This window comes from Pogona vitticeps, chromosome 1 (assembly GCF_051106095.1).
Source record: "Pogona vitticeps strain Pit_001003342236 chromosome 1, PviZW2.1, whole genome shotgun sequence".
NCBI classification, from domain to species: Eukaryota; Metazoa; Chordata; class Lepidosauria; order Squamata; family Agamidae; genus Pogona; species Pogona vitticeps.
The window spans coordinates 289,449,537-289,469,655 of record NC_135783.1 but is presented as its reverse complement, the minus strand read 5'-3'; the positions used below and the strand labels follow the sequence as shown (position 1 = coordinate 289,469,655).

Here is a 20,119-nt window from a genome sequence, read left to right as displayed (position 1 = left end):
ACATAATATGGAGTGAAACATTTTAAATGTAAAAGCATGTAACAGTCAGTTCACATAAGGTGCTAAGGAAGTCCACATATGGTGCTAAGGGGCCATTTTTCCTGGCTAGAAGCTATCTCAGCAGGTTGCTGAGTTGACCTACATCTGTCCAGACAAACTAGCATTGCTTACCCATGGGAAAGCCAAAGTTCAGCATCAAAGATATTTTGTTTAATTTAGAAAAACTTAGTGTAACAAAACAGAGATTTATATCATGTTTATGGAACATCTCCCAAAGAACTACACCCACCTACGTTTTGCAAAGAAGTGGGAAGACGCAGATGCACTGAGAGTAGCCAGGAGATAGCCATGGGAATAACATAGATAAAGGCGGGAAATAAAACTGGAGACGTTTTTATAACCTTCAAACTGTCACTTTTATTTTCTCCACTCTCCTCCAGCACATTATTCAATGGATAAAAACCTCTCAATTCCAGCAACACGCCATAATTAGGAGAACCAAAACTCTTTCCATATTCCCAGGGGCTCAGTGGGGAGTTTGCCCACACCATTCCCGGTACATCGGTCTTCGGGGAGGAGTACTCCTTAGGGCACAAATCCTCCCAAGGCATGAGTGTCTCACCCAGCCCCTCTCATCTGGCTTATCATAGAAACAATTGTGGGCTATCTCCGTCTCTCTCTGAAGCTCCAACTTACGTGGTGCCACGATCACGGTCCACTCCTCGGTCAAGAATTGTGCAGCTTTTCCTCCCTTCAGGTTCAGTTCTGGCAACAATCCTCCCACTTTTAGGTTGGGAAAATCTCTCAACAGTCCTTGGGTGTTAACGTATTCGACCTCCCTCCTTCTCGCCTCCTCTCTCTTCCTCTCATGTTCCTCTAAAATTGCACTGAACCAACGCATCACTTCCTCACTTATAGCCTCCTCTCATATTGACACCTCTTGCTCTACCCCTTTCCCTTCACATCCTCCTCCACCAGACAGATCTCTACCTTTCCTGCCTTTTCCTCTAATTCATTTTCCTAGATCTCCATTCACTCCTCCTTCTACAGCCTCTGTCACCACGGATAGCTCACTCTCACACACTCCTCCTTCACAGTGAGCTTTTCTCTTTTAGATAAAATATTTTTTCTCTGTGTTAATAACATGCTTAGAGTGAAGTAATGCATTTTGATTTTGTACATTTTTACTTTTAAATGTTTAAATACCTTTTCATACCTGTCATTGAAACCTATAAGACTTTTTGCTTTTTATGGTTATGTTCTCAAGAACTTTAAAGTGGTATTTATTTTATTAGATTTCAAAGATCTACTCTGGGCAGCAACAGAGAATATAGAGAGATATATATTCTTTGCCTTTACAAGCTATGAGCTCCTGTGTTTTAATGTTTTTTGGTTTTTTTGATCCAAGCATAACTAAAGTGCTTATCTGGACTTTGCACAGCTATGAGCTTACGAGTGAATGCATGCTGCTTATATACTGCCCCATATCACTTCAACTCTCTGGGTGGTTTACAAGTTCATTATGCAGCTACACCATGCCCCCCCCCCCATTAACTGGCTACTCATTTTACTAACCTCGGAAGGATAGAAGGCTGAGTCAACCTTGAGCCAGCTACCTGGGATTGAACCTCAGGTTGTGAGTACAGTTTTGGCTGCAGTATAGCAGTTTAACCACACTGTGCCACAAGACTCGTTTTTAAGATGTATTTTTGACTTACTGTAAGTATTTGTTCAAACCTTAAGTTCAGTTTTAATAGATTTTTAAGTTTATAATCTATAATTTTTGCATGTCTATATGACTTTTGTATTTAAGCATAAGTGCCTACAGTTTTTTCTTCATAGTTGTGAGACTGTCTGATAATTTTTAGATTTGCTACTTTTAAGCATGGAGCCTAGAAATGATGTAAATAAATAGAACTTGTATAGCATTAACAGGTTCTGTAGTGGCCTGGAATTATTGCATCACTGAAGACACTTATAATGAGAAACACAAATGAGTTTACAAACAGCTTGTGACTGATTATTTGGTTTCATTCTGATATTAACCCTTTATTGGGATAATGTCAGCTGTGATGGATCATAGAATCTTTTCTCTTTGCCGAGGAAGTCTGTAACTCTTATAGGACTCCTGGAGTGGTTTTGTCAGTAATCCAAATTAGGATCTGACAACATAATAGAGTGGCAAAATTAGTACACTGCTCATTATGCAAAAAAACAAAACAAAACCATAACTTGACAGCTTCCAAAAATCCATGGGCACATCAGATAGAGAAGGTGTCAGAAAATGACATAATCAAGATTTTGTGATATTTCCATTTCTAAACTGATAAACACCTTGAACATAACACACCAGACATAGTAGCAATAGAATGAAGAAATGTCTGGATCATCGACATCGCAATTCCAGGAGATGCCAGAGTTGAAAATAAAGAATTGGAAAAACTAACAAAATACAGAGATCTGGCAATCAAGATATCTTGCTTGTGGATGAAACACACTTCAGTGGTCCCCAGAGTGAACATAACAAGCAAGTAAGCGAATCCTGACCCCTACTCACGGGCAAAAAACAGACCACATAACAAAAAACATTAACAGATTTGGGTAAGATTTCTCTTACCAAAACAATAGATTACTGGGCCCGCCAAACAAAAACATCTAAAGATCACAAGTTGCCTACCCTGATCTCTATCATCTGTATCTATAAACATACATGTATCAGGTTGGATCTCAACTGTGCATGCTACAGGTCTTTTTAACGGGAGCTCCTGAAGAATCACTGGATCTGAACATCAGGGGACCTTTCAGTATTTTGTTTATTTTTCCTTTTGTCTGTGAAAATAATTCTGTGACAGCATGCATATCAGAGGAACTTTGAAGGCAAACTTGACAAAATTTAGAGCAGGCAGCAGTTGTTTCTACTTTCCACCTGGGGTGAGAGGAGCATGGAAAGAAACAGTGAAGAAGCAGACAACAGGAATTACTCATAACCGTACTCCAAGACTGATTTCTCTTTAAGAGATAAATTGTTTTTAAAGACATGCAGAATGTAAAGACCTACCATGAAGCAAGCCTAGAGCTATTGTGGGTGGGTGGATGGGCAGTAACAGAAGCTTCTCCCCCTTAAAAGTCCTCCTGGATTCCCCTACTAGAGCAGCGAGAGCATGGTCACTGATCTCATTAGACTGTCCTTGCCCTGTCCACAGATATATATATATATATATATATATATTTTCCTGGTGGAGGATGTGGAGCTGATTTAATATTGCATTTGCAGACAAACTACAACTTGCCTGCTTTTCATTTAATGAAGCTGATTGTCGTCATTGTTTCATGCCATCTCAACTCAAAATATCTGGCTACAGTTCTGTGGTGGATTCAGTTTTATTGGGAAACTAGCAAAATGCCATTTGGTTATTCCACAGGCTTGCTTGCTTAAAAGTTCCAGGAAACTTGTGAGGTTTAAATTATTATTATTATTTTTTAAAAAATGTAACAATTCAAACAGCTAAGAACTGCTTTAAGGGCTTTGATGCTCAACACAGTCTGACACTTGATGCAACGTATCAGATGTAGCTGCAACATTTCTTATAAAAATACAACATGAAAAAATCATCTCTACATAGAAAGAAATTCTCATTGAGAACTTCCCTTGGGATGCGTGTTTCTGTCTTGTCTCTCTTCCATGTTCTCCACTTGCCTTGAGTTTACACTTGAGCTAAAAGCTTCAGGCATTCATTATGTATCACTGTGAAATCTCTTTCAGGAAGCCTTTGGCTCATCTATTTTTGAAAACTTTGTAAGACAACTTGGATTTTAATCAGCCCACGAAAATAACACCTTTCCCTAACCCACTACTGTACAGTTAGCAAGAAGCAACTCCAGCCCAACTCCTTAAAGAAAGAGGGAAAGCTTTCCAGGCTGATAATTTCCATAACCTGCAGACTGAAACTTTTTGTGTAGGCAGTAATTTGCCACAAAAACCACTTTTCTGGGGGGAAAAACCCTATGCTGGAAGTTGTTTTTCCAAGTAAAAAATTCTGACATGCTTTTTCCACCAGGCATATACATGGACTTGGGGGGAGGACATATTATTGGTGCCATAACAAAATAGTTAGCATGCGTAGGTACCCATAATGTGGCTGTGAAGGTGAGACATGGTGTGTCACAAAATTTGCTTACCACAACAAAAGAATCATTTCACAGAAGGATTCTTTAACCCATTCCAAGGGAGAAGAAACTACAGCAGCTGCCCCTACTAGCCAGACCTTTGTAGAGGAGCTTGAAATACTACTAGAGACTGAGATACAGCATAGCACACATGTAAAGTCTAATAGGTGTTTATTCCGATATTCATAAAGGTGAAAACAATATATTTGTCATGAACTGTCCAGAGACCTCTTTTCTTTTTCTGCTGTTAACCATCTTCAGGGTTTTACTTTGCACTGGCTAATCCAAAGATATAACCCAAAGACCTGTTTATGTAATCAGGAAGATGACTACTAGCATATTCTTCTCACAGACATAACAGTAATCAATCCTAAACATTTCACTTTTTATTGGAGGCACACAGATTTGTGTTCATAATTCCCCTTATGCCACTTGCGGAGTTCTGAGGATTGTAACTCAAAACCACAAATTTGCACACTTTCACTTTTTTACCCCAATGGTAAGTGGAACAAGGTAACTATCAACCAGGCAGAAACGTTAACTACGACCAGTGGCTCAAAGTAGTTCTTTAGAACAGGGCTGGGTACAATATGACCTATAGGCTTAAAGCACTCCTCAACACCCCCAATATGCCTCCTCAGCCCCCTTCCAATTTTTCTTTTGCTCAGAATGTTCCCTTGTGCATGGTAGAGGCATGCTAAAGTCATGATGCCATGATTTGAGAAGTCCCCTATATATGTATATATTTACTAGTAGAGGGTGCAAGAGAACTTTTTCAGTGAAAAAAACTACCATATTTGCTGGTGTATAAGGCGACTGGAAGTATAAGACGGCCCCCCAACATTCCCACTCAGAATGTAGAGTTTGTTATATACTTGCTGTATAAGACTACCCCCTCTTCTGCATGCATGATTCTGCTTTGGCTGCATGATGGGGAGAGTTCCTTTTGCCCCTTTTGGTTCCTTTTCGGAGGCGGCAGCCATTTTGGAGAGGTGCCAGCAATTTTGGAGAGGCAGCAGCCATGTGGTCGCATCTCAAAATGGCTGCCACCTCTCTGCTGTTCAGACAGTCAGCTGTTCGGCGCTAGAGTCAGGCTCTACTGGGTCTTACTACCAGGTAAGTGACTTCACTGGGAGAGAGGGTTTGCAAGACATGCACCCAGTGTACAAGACGACCCCCCACTTGGAGGCATGTTTTTCAGGGCCAAAAAGTCATCTTGTACGCCGGCAAATATGGTAATTTCTATAAGAAAAACAATTCACAGGTAAGGTCACAGGAGCATTCCTACAGAGAAGGCTGAGTGTTTGGTGCCTAAATCTCTGTAGATTGCCTAGTTCTGCATGAGAAGAAAAGAAGAGCTCACACATAGATTAGAACATGATATCATCAGTTCTCCGCTTGGGTGAGTCTGTGTGACAAGGAGCAACAAGCAAATAATAAAATAATCACACAGTAACATAGTCTTCTGTAATGGTATGACACAACCTACCTATTGTAGGCCAGTAACAAAAACCAATGCCAAAAAACAAAACAGCAGTACTTACAAAGAGGAGGAGGCATTTGTTCTCGCGGATTGCTCCACAGCATCCTAGGAACCCCAGCAGAAAGAGCATTGCTCCCATGGCCAGCATGATGTATGCTCCCGTGAAGAGCAGAGGGTTAGTAGCTACTATCTCTCGAAATCCTGTGGGATCTACTATGACCCATATTCCAACTCCCAGTAGACATGTACCACCCAGCTGCCACAAAAAGGAAAAAAAATAGAATTAATGTATGTTTTAATCAGGGAGAGCCAGTGTGTTGTAGTGGACAGAATGCTGGAGTAGTCTTCAGGAGATCTGGGATGAAACCCCATACCTTGCAAAAATTCTATCAAGGTAGCCATAAGTTAGATGCAACTTCATAGACAAGAGCACCAGCTAAAAGTTAAAAGCAAACATAACTGCAGCTTTATGAGGATAGTCCATGTATATTTGTAATGTCTCTTATTTTTCTTTCTTTGTTTTCTGTTTCCTTCCACTGAATACAAGTTGTATTTAGGATTCTGACCCTACTTTTGTCCTCTTTTACTTTCGCTTCTTGGTGTTTGTTTTTTAACCATAAAGAGTTTCATCAGATGTCCATAAAGGCTTTCTTAATTTGATAGAGGCTTACCTTAAATCTCAGCTCAATATATAGGACATACTTTTTCAGAATGCTTTACTCATACCAAAAGAACAACAACAAAAACAACAAACAAACAAAAAAATCCAGCACATTCGCACAATGCACATGTATTCTAAAAGTGGTTCCAGATGGTGGTTTTTTCAACAATAATAACATCCCATCAGGAAACTGAATTTCAGAGATGATATACTTCAATTGTATGGAGCCTTGGCACCATGTAATGCCAGTGTCCTGCTACTATTGTTGTGGTGTCCATGTAGTGACCAACAAAAGGATTCATTCATGTTATACTTGCTAAGTCTTTATAACCATTCTTTGTAAAATTAGTATGCTTTTGGAAGAAATAATACTCTACTGAGAAATTCTGCAACCATTTTCCATGCTGTAACACAATTCTTGAATGCCAAAGTATGTTGGGACGGAGTAAATCACTGTCTGAGAGCCATAATTACTTGGAATTGTATTATTAAGTCTTACTAGCTGCAAAAGCAGCAGCAATTTCTCTCCTCCCCAGTGATACCAGTTTCCATCAGTTATACCCTGTAAGTTTCTAAGAGGTGTTGTGCCTGTTTCAGATGCTGTTGTATATGAAGCTTATATTGTACTAACTCTACCAAATAAAGCCAGCAGTGACAACTCATAGGTTAAGATCTAAAAAAGATAAAATGTGCTGGAAAAGCAGAGAATACTTACAAATATGAAGAAATTGAAGACAAACATCAGATACTTCATGCAGCTCAAACAATCCCCTTCCATGGTTGTACAGGTTGCACAATCCAATCAACCCTGAAAGACACAGACCATCCTTTAGCACTTCCTCCTTTCATCTTTGTAGCCATCTCTCTCTCTCTCTCTCTCTCTCTCTTTTTTTTTTTTTTCTCTCTTCAAGACCCTGTGGAATTCATTATGCAGAAAGAGTAAATTTCCTCTCTGGATGAGATAGCATAACAGAGGTTAATCGGTAGTAATGATCACCTCCAATTCCCATTTTGTGCTCTCGCTGGTGCATCAGGATCAGCATGAAAGGTTAATGAGAAACAGCCAAATGACTCACCACCTGGTTTAAAAGGTAAGCACCAAAGATGTATCTTTTTCAATACTCCTTGTCTCTCCTCCCACCAATTTCTAAGCATAATACAAACACATATATATAGTGAAAATTGTTGTTATGTAAAAACCCACAGGTTTACTGCATGCAATATCACTTTTTATGTGATTATAGATTTTTTGACAGTGTGCTGAGAGTCATTTTTTTCATCAGGGATGAGAATATTAGCACAAATTTGTTACATCTTTAGTGCTTACAATCACCAAATATGGAAAGCTAGTGTCATATTTCTATATTACAAATGATTGGAGAGGATGGAAGTTAGATAACATACGTTAAGGCTAATGCCTATTTCTTGCTTTTACAATGTTATCCCTCTAGGCTGGCAGATCTCTCAGTGCTACCTCCCTGAGACATCAAACATGAAAATCAAGCTTAGCAGATCAATTACAAAACAATAGCAAGCTAATTTGGCAAATGCAAGTTGAGATAAGCACAGGTTAGAAAAAGGATATACCCTTTTCCTCCTAAAGGTCTGCCTACCCTTTCTGAATATCGGGTCAGAGTTTATTTGAGAAAGATCCTAAGAAAATGTACTGAGCATGCAGCTGAGCTACTATTTAAACAAAGGTTTCCATGTTTTAACTTGTGCTTCCTTTTATCCACCACTGATCTACCATACCAGTTAGGGATGTGCGTCCACTTTGGCTACATCTTGAATGATGAAACATTTTCTCAAAAATGCTCAAATTGGTACAACTCAGACATATTTGCAGGGTGGATAAAAGTCAATGATTGTTTTAAACAATCAAATTGATTTAAGTCATGATATTAATAAAACAATCAATTCTTAAAATTTAAATCATCAAAAATTCCAATTTTTAATTTGATGCCTATCAATTGACTTTAAATCAAATCCTTATAAGAAAAGATTTAAATCAAAGCTACACTGCTTATCTGTACGAGGTCTTAATCGAAGTGGAACAGCTAGTTTCAGTTTTGAAGTGATGCAAAAGGGTCCAAAGAACTTGGCACTTATTCAGAGATTCAAACATCTAAAACTAACTGCAAAAAGTGTTACCACAGAAGAAAAACACCAACTGCTGTGATCAAGAGGGGGACATGTTGACAACTTTAACATGCAATCACTGGCATCAGTTACAATACTTGTGGCAAATGATTGGATGAGGCTACTAAACTTACATAATCAATTGTTTCACAAAACACTTTGTCTGCCCCCCCCACCAGTCCTCATTCATAAGTGGCAGGTGACTTGCTGGCACGTGACAACAATAGCAGTGTTCTTAGTAGTTAGATTGAAAGATCTTTGAGAATATAGTTGTGTTGATTGTAGTCTAAGCTTCATCTGATTCATCTCCATATTTATTTTGTATTATCAATGTGATTCCAGCCCTGAAATTTTGCTTAACCCTTCCTTTGTCTTTCTGATTTGTTTATTTGAATAGTAAAATATGTTTATTTTATCTTATTTACTCTAGACCAGGGGTTTCCAAACTTTTCAGTATAAGGGCCACATTAGATATTTTACACATTTTCCAGGGCCAAAGGAGGGAAGGGATATCCAAGCAATCCCCCACCCCCACTATCTTTGCAAGGCCCCCCTCCTCTTCCTGAGATAGAAAAGAGTTGAGATAGAAAGAGGATTGAAGCCTGACAGAAGCAATCCACGACCCCTGCTGTCTTTGCAAAGACAGCGGGGATGGGGGATCATTTGGTCCCCCTTCCCTCCTCTTCCTATGCCTGGGCCAGATAAAAAGGCAAGGGAGGCCTGATGTGGCCCGTGGGCCATAGTCTGGAGACCCCTGCTCTAGACCAACCCTGCCTGGCCTCTTAGTCCTCTTTCCTGTTAGGTGTCTAATTTGATTTTGTCTGTGATTGACTTTAAAAATCACCTCCTCATTCTTTTGTGTGTGTGTGTGCATGTGCATACATGCATGTACAAATATAGGTGCATATGCACCATTGTATAGCCATCTGAATTATACCAGGAAGCCTATTTTATTCAGGAAGCACATATATTGTGATTATATTCCATGTTTAATTCACAATGTGATTGTGAATCATAGAAAGAAGCACTATTTTTAATTTTTATTGCCTATTTTGTTCATGTTTCGTTGAGCAAAAAACTACATTTAATTTATGATCCATTATTTCTTCATTATTTCAACTTAGCATTTTAAGTTTCTATTCAACCATTGTCTTACAATTTCAAACATTACTTTAACTGAATTAATCATGAGGTCTCTCCACTGTAGTAACACAAATACACACAATACCCTGAGAGCCAGAAGGAAGCAGATTTGTTTTTTTCACCTTCAGGCAGTAGTGGGAGTAAGCCTGATCCCATAGTCAAGAGGGCTCTATTTGAGTCTGGAGGGCAAAGGTAGGTAGGAGGTACTACCCTCTCCCAAAAGAGGTTGCCCCTGCACCAGAAGAAGGCAGTCTGGGTCATCACCACCAAAGAAAAGGCACACATGCGTAGAGGTCGTTTTGCTCTCCACTTCAGAAGAGCAAGGAGCAGGGCTATATTGCCAGGCCATTACACATTAGCAGCTTGCTTATCTATCTGAAGAAGCAGCACCAGTGTTTTTACCCGGCGCAGAAGCAAAGAAGTCCCAGCAAACAGGCTTAGTCTGCACCTAACAGGAGGTTTAGGTAAGCAACGATGGAGGGAAAGGAATAAGGGAAGAAGAGGGCAAAGAGACAGAAATTTCCAGTGCCAACCCAGATCCCCAAAGGCAGCACTGTATGATGCAGTGGTGCTTGCTATATTCTTCAGTCCAGCATTTTAATTCTAGTTAAGGGCTATGTTTAGGGTGCCTACCATGATGTGCCCAAAAGTGGAAGAAGAGACCATGCCACAACCTAGAAAGATGTTTTGATTGGATGTAGGGAGCTGCCTACTATCCTGCACAGCCCCATTTGTCTGCATCTGCCAACTGCTGCTGCCTCCCCCAGGGCCCACCAAACATTCATAGTCAAATACCCTTTCAGTCACATACACTGTGACTGAACACCATACTTACTCTTTGTTGTACGGCTCAGTGAAGCAGTATGTTGCTTCTGAAATCTGAACAGTAGACTTTTGTCTGCCAGGAAAGATTATGATTTAGCTGCCATAGTCTGCCAAGCACTACTACCTCCCTGTCTGTCTGCCTACTCAGCAATTAGGCTGGGTGGGCACCACACCAAGCGTGGTGGTGAAGGCATGACTGCCCCCGTCGCTGCCACTTTCCTAGAAAGACCTGAGCTAAAATGGGTGTGAGAAATTAATAATGACAGAGTACAAACGAATTAAGATCATCCAGGGATGCTCCACCATCTGTCACTTTCATCTTCTTCTCAGAGTATCCCAACTTTTCCTGTTCTTCCTGTTTTTGCTAAGGTAGAGCAGTATTCCATTTTGAAGGAAATCAACCCTGAGTGCTCACTGGAAGGACAGATCCTGAAGCTGAGGCTCCAATACTTTGGCCATTTCATGAGAAGAGATGCCTCCCTGGATAAGACCCTGACGTTGGGAAAGTGTGAAGGCAGGAGAAGATGGTTGGACAGTGTCATCGAAGCTACCAACATAAATTTGACCCAACTCTTGGAGGCCGTGGAAGACAGGGGGGCCTGGCATGCTCTGGTCCATGGGGTCACGAAGAGTTGGTCGTGACTTAATGACTACACAACAACAGAGCAGTATTGCTCAAATTCAGGCTTCCTCAGTCTACAGAGAAAGATGTGAAGCACAGCAGGTGCTAGGGTGTTTTGAAAAAAGAAGAAGTTGTAGTAGCAGCTGTGGAAAGAAGCAGTGGCTAAGGCCACCTGTTTGCTTTGCCCACTCCAACTGCCAGAGCAGAGGGAGGAGATTTAGGCAGCCACCCATCACCCACTAAAAGCTGGTTTTATACAGAACTTCAGGGCTGGTCTGTGAGGGGTTATCCTTGAGTTTCTGAACATGCAGTTTTCCTAAGCACCTTTCCCATAGTTCCTCGGATACAAGAAAGAATCCTCTTCAACACACACTGAAGAAATTGCCTCCTTGTATACAGGAGAATTAAGCCATCATTGTCTGCCATCAGCACTGCCTCTTATTTTAATTCAACATAAGCCAACTTGTCCTGATAAGTCCCATCCTCATCTGGAGTGGGATGGTGGGGGTGAGGGTCGTTCTCTTCAGGGCCCATAAGACCTGGGTAGGGAAGCACTACCTTTTTGTTGCTGTCTCTGTTTCTTCCTGTGATAAGGGGCAGAGAAATGTCTGACTGTTTGTTGGACAGCACATTGCTTCTCATCTCAGGGGATAGGAGAGCTTGGTCTGTCTTCTGTGCGCACTGCCAACTGTGCTACAAATCAAATGCTTTAATCCATCCTCCGGCCCCTTCTTTCTTTGTAAAACTAGTTCTTCCTTGGTTCAATTCTTTAACGATAAACCTGTGATCTTCCAAGGGGTTTAGGAAGGCATTGTCAACCCTAGGGGGTCAGTGAGAGGACAAGAGCAGCATGGATGAGCAAGATCAATCACTCCACTGAGTGTACATGCTTTTAAGATATATTTTTTAATAAAAGCAAACTTCAAAGATGTCTATTACATAAACCTTTGAAACTGTCTGAAATTCTATGATGTCTCCAAATTTGATGTATATTAGTGAAAAAATCAAAACAGCTATGTAGCTCTCCATGTCTTCCAATGCAAGTCAGTGGGAGAGCTAACAATGTGGATTTCTGAATCAATCAGGTTTCAGTGCCTAAATTGAATTTGATGGAGTCTGAATTGCTTTGGACTAAATTGGTATTGGAACCCAGCAGCTCTAATATCAGCTTTCTCATTCCTGTGCCCACAACCTGTGATTTGAGATCCTATGTGGAAAGGAACAGGGCTTCTACCCAAAGCGTTCTAAAGTATTGAAACAAACCACCCTCTCAAAAAGATTCAAGGCCAAGTGCTTCAATTATCAAATGTTTATATGTCCTATTTAGGGTGTCCCCCCCCCCCGATTCTAGTTTTACATATTCCCTCTTTAGTATATGTGTGTATTTTAGCTAAGAAGATGTTAGGATTGTTTAGGAAGTAAACTAAAAAGTTAACATTTTAAAAATAGTCTTTGAAGCCTTGCAAGGATGAGAAACAACCTTGAAAAGAGAAGAAAAACTCAGTGTTTATTTTGCTTTGTAAAAAAATGTGTCAAAGAACATGGTTCGCAGGCTCTCTGTTTCCCTAAGTCCCAAATTTTACATTCAATTGCATACTGTGTTAGAAAAAAATACATTTGATTCTGTTAACAACAAAAACACTCAAATTATCTAAGGGTTTGCACACAATTTTCTACTGGCAGGGTGATAAATCCGTTCCTTTCTCTGTTTTATTGTTTTCCCTAATCCAAAGGAATACTGCTGTACATCAGTATCACTGCTCTTCCTTATGTGACCATGGTAACTGATCTGCTTTAGTTATGCGCCTTGATGAACCCCTCAGCAACCAGAGGCGCTTACTGTGAAGGAAGAGATGGCAGAGAAGCCTCAGGTAAATGGCATAGTTCCACAGAGTATTTCCACAGTCTGAAATTTAGATCTGGATCCCATGCATATGCGTTCTGAGTGCCCACGCATACCAGCATGTATGAGACACAGACTAGGGACATGCAGGCTAATGCAATGTCACAGATATTTACAAATAATTGCACCTCCACCCCTCTCCAGAGTCTTCCTTTGCCGGGAAGAGAGTGAAAGAGAAACACAAATGCCAAATTATTTTAATGCACATGGGTGTTCATGGCACCATCTGTGGAGAAGGCAGGGAGAACATTTCCGTGTTGCCTGCCCAGGAGGATTCTTCTACTACATTCAGAGAAACCCTGTGGAAATCCTGCCTGAGTAGGTGTGAAAAAAAGAAAAAACAACAACAAAGCTACAACAGATTTTTAGAAAGCTTGTTTTTACAGAGGGCAAACTACTCCCGTGAGATTTTTTTCAAGTGTGAGTAATTTTGGGTACAGGGGAGGATTTGGCAGGAGAGGTGTGGCTGTTTATGTTCATTCTCACTCATCTCTGAAGTATGGTTTCTGTCTCTCAATAGAATGACTATTTATTTATTTATTTGATTGATTGATTGATATAATACCCATGTAGAACGTGTCTATTCTAGGTGGTTTACATATAATATAAAAATAAACTCAGATAAAATCCAGATTAATCCAAGAAGAATGAATGAGGGAAAAGAAGAGGAAGAAGAATAAGGAGTGAAAAGAAAAAGAAGAAAAGGAGAGATAGACTAGGTAATGGCTATAGGGAAAGCCTGCCTGTATAGCCATGTCTTCAAGTTAGTCTTGAAGGCCCTCAGCGAGGGAGCCAGGTGGATCTCAGCAGGTAAGTTGTTCCAAAGGCAAGAAGCCACTGCCAGGAAGGCCTGATTTCTGTTTTTTTCCCACCGGGCCTCTCTTGGCGTTAGGCCCCTCAGCCCCCCAGCCTGACTGGAGTGGGTGATATGGGTAGAACTGGGCAGAAGGAGGTGCTCTGCCAGGTATCGAGGTCCTAAAGGGCTTTATATGTAATGCTTAACACCTTGAAATCAATGCGGAAGTGGATAGGTAGCCAGAGGAAGGTGGTCAAAGTGGGGGAAATGTGGTGAAATCTCTTCACCCCTGTTAATAGCCTGACTGCCCTGTTCTGGACCATCTGAAGCCTCCACATCAGTCTCATAGAAAGCCCCACATAGAGGGTGTTATAGTAGTCTATTATTGAGACAACAAGTTCATGGACCAGCGTGGTGAGCACCCCCATGTCTAGATAGGGATGCAGCTGGGTGATCCGCCGAAGAAGTAAGTGGGCAGACCGAACCACGGATGCTACCTGCGTCTCCACGGTAAGTGCCAGGTCAAGATGGACCCCAGACTGTGAACTGAATTCTTTGTGGTGAGAGTCACCCCCCAAAAAGAGAGGGAGTTCCCAAACCACTGACATTAGGTCTCCCCACCTGCAGGACCTCCGTCTTGTCCAGGTTCAACCTTAGTCCATTTGACTGCATCCATTGCAGAATGGCCTCCAGGCAGCACCCAAGGGACGGAACAGCATCCACTGCAGATGGAAAAAAGGAGATGTAGAGCTGGGTGTCATCAGCATATTGGTGACACGAAGCTCCACATCCCCAGATATCACCCCCCAAACAGCTTTCTATAAATGTTAAACAGCATTGGGGAGATGATTGAACTCTGTGGGACCCCACAACTGAGGGACCACAGGGCCGATGCATTCTCCTCAAGCTGCACTCTCTGGGGCCGGTCCTCCAAGAAGGACCGGAGCCAAGCGAGAGCAAGGCCACCAATCCCCAACTCAGAGAGCCTCCCCAGGAGGATACCATGGTTGACGGTATCAAAGGCAGCTGAGATATTAAGGAGGATGATCAAGGACATTTTGCCCTTGTCAGCCTCTCTTACTAGGTCACCAAGCAGGGTGACCAACGCCGTTTCTGTGCCGTGGCACAGCCTGAAGCCTGACTGAAATGGATCAAGGGCATCCAAGAGAGCCTGAAGCTGGTCGGCCACCACCCTCTCAACCACCTTGCTGAGAAAATAAACATTGGCGGTGGGCCTATAATTGCCAATGTTGTCTGCTGCCAATATCAATTTCCTTCTAATGGGCCTAATGAGTGTTCCCTCAAGAAGACATCCATTTATTATTTCAGTGGCCCATTCAGTTATCACTGGCCTGGGAGCTTTGATTAGCCAGGCCAGGCAAGGTTCAAGGGAGGAGGAGGTGGCTCAACAGCAATCAAGTTAGAGTCTTTGAAGAACCCAAGATAAAAGTGTTAACCAAGAAAAAGCAAGAAGTATTTTCAAGAACCATTGGCTGACAGAGACGTAGAAATGTAGGAATCAAATGTTTAGAGCAACAGATTCAATTATACTCTTAATTAATTAGAGGACATCCAAAATTTTCTACTTGTACAGTTTGCAGTAGTTTACCCATTCTTTCTTCTGGAGTGCTCTAGCCCAGTGTTCCTCAACCTTTTCTGTAGTGCGGACCGGGGGGAGCCTCTGAGGGAGGTGGGGCGGCCCCTTGTGCTTGCGCATTCCCCCTCCTCCCCGCCTCTGTACACACTTCCCTCCCCAGAGCTGCTTTGCGCGCGCGGGGCACTTGCATGAAAGGGGGAGGGAGCGCTCACGCTGGCAAGCGTGCCCACAAATCAGCTCTGGAGAAGGGAGTGCATGCGGAGGGGGCACAGGGAAGTCTGTCTGCGACTTCCTGGCTCTTGTCCACGCCCACACCCCTCTGCTGTCGCTGCTGGGAAGAGAGCAGCCGGAGCACCCGGCCATGCTCTTCCCTCCCGGCTCTGGTCCACCCCCACCCACCCGCCTCCGCCGCTGCTACCGCTGCCAAGGCAGACCTCCCGCCTGCCCCTACACTCACTTTCCTCCCCCCAGTTGCTTTGCGCGCGCGGGGCGCTTGCATGAAAGAGGGAGGAAGCGCTTGGGCTGGCAAGTGTGCCCGCAAAGCAGTTCTGGGGAAGGGAGTCCATGCGGAGGGAGCAGGGGAGGTCTGTCTTTGCAACCTCCTGGATCTTGCCCACTCCCACTCCTTCACTGTTGCTGCTGGGAAGAGTGCAGCTGGAGCACCCGGACATGCTGTTCCCTCCCGGCTCTGGTCCACCCCCACCCACCCGCCGCCGCTGCCGCTGCAAAGGCAGACCTCCCGCCCGCCCCTGCACTCACTTCTCTCCCCACAGCTGCTTTGCGTGCGCGGGCGCTTGCATGAAAGGAAACAGCTCTGTGGAAGGGAGTGCATGCGGAGGGAGCAGGGGAGGTCTGTCTTCATGATTTCCTGGCTGTTGCCCACCCCCATCCGCTGCTGCTCCTGGGAAGAGAGCCACCGGAACACCGGCCAAACTCTTGCCTCTCGGTTCTTGGCTACCCCATCCCCCTCCTCTGCTGCTGCCGGGAGGAGAGTATCCAGAACACCTGGCCATGCTCTTGCCTCCCGGCTCTGGTCGACACCCACCTACCCACCCACCCCCACTGCCGGGCCGCAAAGGCAGACCTCCTGCCGGTCCCTGCACGCACTTCCCTCCCCAGGGCTACTTTGCGCACACGGGGCTCTTGCATGAAAGAGGGAGGAAGCACTCATGCTGGCAAGCGTGCCCGCAAAGCAGCTCTGGGGAGGGGAGTAACGGCAGGGGGGGCAGGGGGAGGTCTGTCTTTGCAACCTCCTGGCTGTTGCCCACTCCTACCCCCCTCCGCTGTTGCTGCTGGGAAGAGAGCAGTCGGAGCACCCGGCCATGCTCTTGACACCCAGTTCTGGCCCACACCCACTCACCCGCCGCCGCCACCACCACTAAGGCAGACCTCCCGCCCTCCCCTGCACTCACTTTCCTCCCCACAGTTGCTTTGCGCACGGGGGACACTTGCATGAAAGGGGGAGGGAGTGCTCGCACTGGCAAGCGTGCCCGCAAAGCAGTTCTGGGGAAGGGAGTGCGTGGGGGGAGGTTTGTCTTCGCTGCCTCCTGGCTCTTGCCCACCCCCACCCCCTCTGCTGTCGCTGCTGGGAAGAGACCAGCTGGAGTACCCAGCCATTTGCTGACTCCGGCTCTTGGCTACCCCCGCCGCTCCGAGTGCGTGCGGGGGAGGGGGGCTGGTGGGAGGTCTGTCTTCACGGCCCGGTCAGGGTCAAGCCACGGACTGGCAATGGGCCGCGGACCGGGGGTTGACGACCTCTGCTCTAGGACTATACTGTTACATGCAGCACTGATGTTACCTGTCTGTCATGGGTTTGGAGGGAAAGTTCCAGCCTATGGGGAGTGGAAGGCGGGACATCAGGAGGAGGGGCTGTACTGTATAAATATGTGATGCCTGTGTGGTGAAGGAGAGACACTGTGAGACACTGGGATGTGACGAAGCAGCAGCTGGGAAGAAGAAGCTGTTGTGGGAGTCTGTGTGTCAGACAGGGTACTACTGTGTGTCAGAGTACCAACCTGATAGGTTCAGGTGTCTGTTGGTTAGCCAGAACTGATAGGTTCAGGGTCTGTGCTTCAAGTTAAGGGTTCTGGGTGAACCAAACTGTATGCTTGTATGAGTGAGAATAAGCCACGTTACTTTATCCTATTCACCTGATTGTTTATTTTTCCCTGTGTGTATTTTAAATAAACCTTATTCTTTTTATTGTTTAAAAATCCATCCCTGGTCTGTGTGACTTCTTACAGGGAATGGTTGGTGGCAGCTTAGTGTAACTGTGTGACATATCCCAGTAGGTCTGGGTTTGTCACATTGATTGGTGTCCAGCGTGTGGGATACGACTGGTCCAGTTGTCCAGTGGTCCAGCAAAGCCTTGGCAGGTGTGCCCAGAGCAAGGGGGGTCTAGTCAGGGACAGTCTGAGGCGCGTAGGTAATCTTCTAGGTGTACCTCACGGGGAGGTGCGCTAGTAGAAGAACGTGCCAACTGGGGAGACTTAGATTAAGGTGCTCTGAGGCAGCCTAGTTTTGGTGGGAAAAAGCTGAGGCAAAACTGCGTAGTAACAGTGATCTAGCTTGCCAGCTGAGAGGCCCAGCAGAGGGGGGTAGGCTCTGACTCGATACTGTTGCAAGTTAGTGCTGAAGAACAGCAGCAATCTCTAGGGAGAGCTGGTTCTGAGGCAAAAAGGAAAAAAGTGGTCGTTTTATTTTGAGGCTTGACTTTTTAAAGCTGCCTGTTCTGAGGGGGGATTATGCCCTTGACTCGAAGCCAGATGGCAGAAATGAGTGACGTGAAAGACCCCCAGATTGACCAAGGTTCTGAGGATGAATTTGGCTCAGTGCAAGGTGACAGCACAGGAGAGCAGAACCCAGAACTTAGAAAATTGCTCATAGCCCAACAGCATGAACTGAGGATGAGGCAATTTGAAGTGGAGGAAAGGTTAGAGAGAGAAAAAATGGAGGAAAGGGAAAGAGAGAAACAGAGACAATTTGAATTGGCATTAGAGAGAGAGAAAATTGCTCTGGAAAAAGAAAGGATGGCGTATGAGTTAAGAAAACTGGAAATGATGAACCAGAACAATAATAACAATAGGGATTCTGAGGGAGGCCAATTGTCTAAGGCTGACCTGAAGAAATTCCCTGTGTACCACAAGGGAGATTGTCCTGAGGTGTTCTTTTCCCTAGTGGAAAGAGCGTTTGTGGACTTCTCAGTGAGGGAAACTGAGAAGATGACCATCATGCGGTCTTTAATCAGTGGTAGCCTGGCTGAGGTTTATGCCGAGATGCCTGAGGAACTGATGAAAGATTTTGCAGAGTTTAAAAAGCTGGTGTTTGCCAGACATGGGATAAATGCAGAGCAGCTGAGACAAAGATTCAGGTCCCTCACCAAGAAGCCAGAGCAGACTTTTACCCAAGTGGGGGCCCAATTGGTGAGGCTGCTTGAGAAATGGCTATCGCAGGAGGGGACAGAGACCTATGAGCAGCTTAAAGATTTGATAGCGCTGGAACAGTTCTATTCAGTCCTGCATGGGGAATTGAAATTTCAGGTGAGGGAAAGGAAACCGAAATCTGTGGCAGCAGCCGCAGAGATCGCAGATTTTATTTCCCAAATAAGAAAGCCCTTGGGTGAGGGGAAATCTGTAGGTAAACCCAAAGAAACCTACAGCAAGTACTCTCAGGGACCAGGGAAAAGCCAGCAAGGGGGAGGGGCCCATGGTGAAGGGAAGCCCTCAGACATGAAACCAAGACCTCAGATTTTGGAGGGAAAACCAAAACAAGATGAGAGAGAATCAAAATACACCAGAAAATGTTATTTCTGTCAGGGAAAGGGTCATCTAATCTCAGAGTGTGAGAAATTAAAGCAGCTAAAAGGAATGGTGCCTCAGAATTCTAGTGGGACCAAGCCAAAAGCTGTGTTCTGTGTCCAGAAAGAGCAAAGTTCAGTGTCACTGAGGGAGCCTGTTGCCATGGCTACTCAGTCTGGAACAGCTACCTCTGCTGAGCAGGCTGAGGAAAATGGTCCTCTTGTGGAAGTAAAGCGCTGCTTGCTGATAAAAACAGATTCTCAGTTGTTTGAGACAGCAGGGGTGGACGTAGGAATACTTGACCGTCAGTATAGGGGGCTGCGGGACACTTGTTCCCAGGTAACCCTGTGCCATCCAGATATTATTCCTAGGGAGTTTATAATCCCAAATGAGAGCATAAAGGTGGCAGGGATTGAGGGGCAGGTAATCTCTCTGCCAGTAGCAGAGGTACCTGTCAACTTTCAAGGCTGGAGGGGAGATTGGCGGCTAGCGATTTCATCGACTCTGCCAGCAGCCGTGCTCGTGGGAAATGACCTGGCTGAACATGTGAAACGGGTGCTAGTGATTACACGCTCACAAGCCACCACAGGGACAGTTCAGGGGGGTAATGATGAGCCAGAGACGGAAACAGAGGGGAGTTCAGAAGCTGTGGTGGAAACCTTAACCACAGACAGCAGATTTGGACAGGAGCAAAAGGCAGACGCCACTCTCCAAAAGTGTTTTGAACAGGTGACTGACGCTCAGCTAACACCTGAAACCCCAGTGAGATTTCTGGAGAAGAAGGGGATTTTATATAGAGAAACCCTGAGGAATATCTCAAAAGGGGGAGATGGGATCAGAAGTCAGCTGGTGGTACCTGAAAAGTATCGCCCCATGATCTTACAAAGGGGGCACTCTGACATGTTTGCTGCGCACTTAGGAGTGAACAAGACACAGCAGAGAATCACACAGAATTTCTACTGGCCTGACATAGGGAAGCAGATCAG

At 44.4% G+C, this 20,119-nt stretch overlaps 1 protein-coding gene across 1 annotated transcript in view; it reads right to left on the bottom strand.

Moving 5' to 3' along the window:
* TSPAN18 (tetraspanin 18) overlaps nucleotides 1-20,119 on the bottom strand; it is a 220,830-nt gene that overhangs the window by 29,825 nt on the left and 170,886 nt on the right. The window contains exons 4-5 of the mRNA XM_020798348.3: nucleotides 7,027-7,119; nucleotides 5,712-5,906 (exon numbers count right to left, since the gene is read on the bottom strand). Coding sequence (XP_020654007.1) covers nucleotides 5,712-5,906; nucleotides 7,027-7,089 — 258 coding nt within the window. The 5' untranslated portion in view covers nucleotides 7,090-7,119. The remainder of the gene's footprint in view (nucleotides 1-5,711; nucleotides 5,907-7,026; nucleotides 7,120-20,119) is intronic.